The sequence below is a fragment of the Myotis davidii genome, unplaced genomic scaffold, assembly GCF_000327345.1.
Source record: "Myotis davidii unplaced genomic scaffold, ASM32734v1 scaffold48, whole genome shotgun sequence".
NCBI lineage: Eukaryota > Metazoa > Chordata > Mammalia > Chiroptera > Vespertilionidae > Myotis > Myotis davidii.
In genome coordinates, this window is record NW_006299393.1 from 330,768 (window position 1) to 336,149 (window position 5,382).

General features: G+C 44.0%; 1 protein-coding gene across 1 annotated transcript in view; it reads left to right on the forward strand.

The window, feature by feature from the left end:
- Positions 1 to 5,382, forward strand: part of CRYBG3 (crystallin beta-gamma domain containing 3) — a 144,695-nt gene that overhangs the window by 130,145 nt on the left and 9,168 nt on the right. Inside the window, 1 exon segment of the mRNA XM_015571272.1 lies at positions 1,699 to 1,822. Within this exon segment, the coding sequence (XP_015426758.1) occupies positions 1,699 to 1,822 (124 nt within the window).

Genomic DNA, 5,382 nt, shown 5'->3' on the forward strand with positions numbered 1-5,382 from the left:
AACTGGTTTGGCTCAGTGGATAGAGCATCAGCCTGCAGACTGAAAGGTCCCAGGTTCAGATTCCAGTCAGGGCATGTACCTTGGTTGCGGGTACATCCCCAGTAGGAGGTGTGCAGGAGGCAGCTGGTCGATGTTTCTCTCTCATCGATGTTTCTAACTCTATCCCCCTCCCTTCCTCTCTGTAAAAAATCAATAAAAATATATTTTAGTAAATAAATAAATTAAATAAATAAATAAATATCTGGGGGTAATGAAAGAGAAAAAAGCCAAGAATATAAATTGATTTGAAAATTAAGTCAACTGTTATAAATAAACGGCTTTTGCATTATTCACATGTTTATAATTTTCTGCAAAGCATTTCACATGGTTTGGTGTTCATTAAACATAAATTAATTTACTCTGAGTATAATAACCCCCGTATTATATTCCAGTACATTATTTAACACTTAACTCTAAACTGAATTCCATATCCCTGATTATCATACCTTTCACAGCATTTTTATACATTTCTTTTCTTTACATTCCTAAGTGGAACTGGTATTTATGGACTCAGAAGTCTTGGCACCATCTCATTTCATTCATTTGTAGAGAACTGGTGCTATTTTCCCTTGACGTTATTTTTTTTCTTTTATTATCCACCTACTCTCACTGGTCAGGACTCTGTAAGAGATGGGTACACAGCGTAGGGAATGGGTAAGGCTGCCTGAAAGGCTTCCTGGGCTACAGATGGCTTATGGAATACTGCGTCGTGCACAGCCAGCTACCTACCCTCGGTGGCAGGTTTTGTTTAGGGGGTGGTTTTTTTAGTTTTTTGTTGTTGTTAATCCTCACCCAAGGATATTTTTTCCATTGACTTTTAGAGAGAGTGAAAAGGAGGAAGAGGGGGAGAGAAAGAGAGAGAGAGAGAGAAACATCAGTGTGAGAGAGACACATCAGTCGGGTTGTCTCCTGCACCTGTGATTGAACCTGCAACCCAATTACATGCCTTTGAGTGGGAATCAAATCCAGGACCCTTCAGTGTGTGGGCTGATGCTCTAACTACTGAGCATACCAGCTAGGACAAGTTTTTAGTTTAGTTTAATCCCCATATTATTCCATATCTCTGATCTGTGATGGTAATGAGGGCCATACTTTAGTGCACCATCCGTCACAGCTTTTCAACTGTGCAATTCATTTAGATTGATATATAATGAGATAGTTTATTAAAATCTTACCAAGGGCGTAGCCTGTGTGGCTCAATGGTTGAGCATTGAGGAGATCACAGTTCGATTCCCTGTCAGGGCACATGCCTGGGTTGTGGGCTCGATCCCCAGTGTGGGGCGTGCAGGAGGCAGCCGATCAATGATTCTCTCTCATCACTGATGTTTCAATCTCTCTCTCCCTCTCCCTTCCTCTCTCTGAAATCAATAAAAATATATTTTTTAAAGAAATGTTATAGAAAATGAATTTTGGAGCTGGAGGGGACCTTGTTTGGAAGCGGAGAAACCAGAGTCCTAACAAATCCAAATCTTCTGAGCCCCTGTCCAGTGGGCTTTTTCCTGATCATTGCTGCTTTTTCTGTTAAAAAATAGAATTACATAGTTTTTTCTTTAAAATATCTACAAAGCCAGATGTTACAGAAGGAACCCTAGCTGCTGTAATGTAGGGACTGCCTTTTGTTTTGAAGTCCCTCACTCTTTCTTTGCTGCTCTCATACAGGTGGATAGCTTATGAAGGATCCAATTTCCTAGGAAGACAAATCCTACTCGAACCCAATGAGATTCAAAATTGGACGGCATTCAGCGGGTGGAAAACCATTGGTTCCCTCCGTCCTATGAAGCAGGTAAGGAGAAAAGAACCACGCCATCCAAAATAGCTCCATTTTCTAGTAGAAGTGGCACAAACCACAACAGCATCTGAAATATTGACTATTTCACTTAGGTTGCCATTTATGTAGCAGGGCGAGTGGCTTAGGGAATACTGTAGATTTTAACCAGTTCATAAAATTCTGTCTACGGTCAATGTTGGATTGTAGCTTTCAGTCCAAAGTCTTAGTGACCATGTTCCCGTTTCACAGAAAATGAAGGAATTATAAGCGCTGCAGCAGGCAAATGGAACGAGAATGAACTCTGAGACGGCACTCGTTTTACTCTCGAAGTATTTGGACTTTCCCCCACTTACAGAATACCCGGATGGGTCCTGGCAATTTACTCCAAGTCGCATCTACTGCACTGGTGCTTGTCAGTCTTCTGCACTGAGAGTGACCCACCCTTCCCTGTGGCCTGAGGGCCTAGCTCCGCTGCCCCTCCCGTCTCCCGGCTCACGGTCTCCTCCCTCTCACGGTGTGCCCCACGCTCCAGCATCCGGCTGTCCCACTCAGCTCCAGGCACAGGTTGCCTCTCTCAGGTTCTCCTTCATTGGTTGCCTGGCTGCCCCTTACGCATCTCTCTAAAGTCAGCTTGCCTGCCAGGTCCTCAGATGCCTCTGTCTCCCTCTCTCCCAACCGAAGCCGGATCCTAAAGACCTGCTTCTCCTCCAAGCCCCTGCATGTGGTTTGTAATCGTGTAGTTATGGTTGGAGGGGTGCTCTCACTCTGTTGCAGCCTGTGGAGGCTTTTTGCGCTGCCCCAGTGCCTGTCACAGTGTAGGAGCTCAGGGACTTATTTAACAAAGGAATGAAGGTGAAAATGGATGAATGAATGTTTGACACTATGTAAAGAATTGTGGAGGATGAAGGATAGACATGACTTCTGCCTATATAGAGCACATTTTACCCTTCATTTTGAGGGGTAAAATATCCAGCTCAAAATCTATAATAATAGAAGGATAATATGCTAATTAGACCAGACATCCTTCCTGACAAAGCCGGAGCCGGAGGGGCGCCAGCCGGGGAAAGGAAGGCCTACTCTTGCACAAATTTTCATGCATCGGGCCTCTAGTCCTATATAACAAAAGGCTAATATGCAAATTGTCCCCTTGACCAGAAGTTCAACCAGGGGGCGGGGCCGGCCAGCCAACCACCCACAGCCCCTACCCCCTGCCAGCCTGGTCCAATCAGCCATGATCAGGGTGGACTGGCAGGACCCCACCCATGCACAGATTCGTGCACCAGGCCTCTAGGAATAACATAAAATGCAAAACTGTGTGATCATCCAGAAGCCACAGGCAGTGCTGGTGCAGAGAAGGGCAGTGTGGACATGTGTGGGAGTGTGGCAGGTTTCAGGAGCGTGGGGAACCACAGGCTGTTGGGTCAGATGGTCAACAGGTATGCCATCTGTCCTCTTCTCCAGCCCCTTAGAGGCTTTTCTTACCTGATTCCAACATCAGTTCTTTAAGGCGGGAGTTTTTTTCCCATTTTCTAGATGGAAAAATAAGGCCCAGGGAGATAAAGCAAATTGGCAAGAAGCATTCAAGTGTCAGAAGCAGGATTCGAACCAAATGGATTGTGCTCTAAAATCTATGTTCTTAGACATCCACACTCTACTCTCCTTCAAAATGAGATCCATGTTTACAGAGCGTCACCCTATGTTCCAGGCACTGAGCTCAGCGGAACAGTTGACATAAGTGCTGAGGCTCTGAGGTTCAGGTCTGACACACTGTTAAGTAGCTGATGGCAAGTAAAAACCTGGCCTAATTGGCTGCCCGACCAGCGTGGCTCAGTGGTTGAGCATTGACCTATGAAGCAGGAGTTCACATTTTAATTCCCAGTCAAGGCACATGCCCAGGTTGCACGCTCGATACCCAGTAGGGGTTGTGCAGTAGGCAATCAATGATTCTCTCATCATTGACATTTTTATCTCTCACTCCCTCTCTCTTCGTCCCTAAAATCAACAAAATATATATATTTTTATTTTATTTTATTTTATTTTTTAAACTGACCTAACACATGCACATGCACACACCTTCATTCCCACCACTCTGGTTCCGTTGGTTCAGATCATAGCCCTGTCACCTGTAAGCAATGTGACTTTGAGCTGGAATGTCACCTCATCTTTTAGCAGCTAGGACTCCTCACTGGTGAGACGGTGACCACAGTCCTTACTTCTCACCAACGTTGTGAGGATTAAATAAGATACATGAAGAACTTGACACAACTCCTGGCTTGTATTGCTATAGTAACACATTTATCTTGCAAGTACCATTCACATGGCCCTGGAGAGAATCAGAGATGCTCTTCTGAGAGATCCCGGACACCAGTGGGCTCTCCTGGCAGAGTATGTGGTACAGGGTTTCATGACCTTCACATGCTTATTCTTCCCTCCTGGTCCATGGGACGATGGGTAATCGCATGGGAAAAAGCAAGGCAGAAGTGGGACTTCCGTGTAGTTTTTACCAACCATTCAATAATATTTAATTCTGTGCTGTTAGAAACTCAAGAATATTTCCCTCGCTTCTGAAAGGTGATTCCTTGCTGGGGAAGGAGTCCCTGACCATTGCTCAGGGCCCTGAGAATTAAAGAGAACTGGAACAACGGCCTCTCGCTTTACAGAGAAGCTTTTTGGCCGTTAACATTGTTATTCTTGTATTGTGCTTTAGGAAATACCTGATTCCTATTCTGGTTAAGCATTTAATATCAAAATAATATTTTAACAGGGATTGTTTTTCCTGTTGTCCATTTAGGCCACAGCTTTAAAACCCAGCCAAGGAATTCTGGTTCTAAAACAGTACTGTAGGCCTTACTGTCCTTTTGGTAAGGCTGTTAGTACTGCTTTAATTCATATTCTTGCCTGGAAAGTTAGGAATAATTACAATGTGATTCTCTTTGAGGTTGGGAATTGGGAAGTCACTGAAGCACTTACAATGCGCATCAGTGTTTTACAGGCTAATTACAGAGGAGTCAGTACAAGTATGCAATAAGGGTAATTAGTGCCTTGCTTGAGTTAATTGATTAAATCTGTGATGTTGGTTCCTAACATAATTGAAACTCTGTCCTCTGTGAAGGTCATGCCTGATTTCTTACATGTACAAGGTAAGGAAACTGTAATAAAGATATAATGAAGCCTCAAGAATTAATAATTGGCCCTAGCCGGTTTGGCTCAGTGGGAAGAGTGTCGGCCTGCGGACTAAGGGGTCCCGGGTTCAATTCCGGTTAAGGGCACGTACCTCGGTTGCATGCTTCCGGCCCTGGTTGGTGGCATGCGGGAGGCAACCAATTGATGTGTCTCTCTCACATCAATGTTTCTCTCTCTCTGTTTCTCCCTCTCCCTTCCACTCTCTCTAAAAGTCAATGGCGAAAATATGCTCAGGTGAGGATTAAAAAATATAATAAGTAAATAAATAAAATGGTAAAATTATTTAAAAAAAAAAAAAGAATGAAGCACATCTGGCAATGATTTGTACAAATTCCCAACAACGGATTTCTTCAGGGATCCTTATGCATTGATTGTGCTGGCTCCACCCCAAG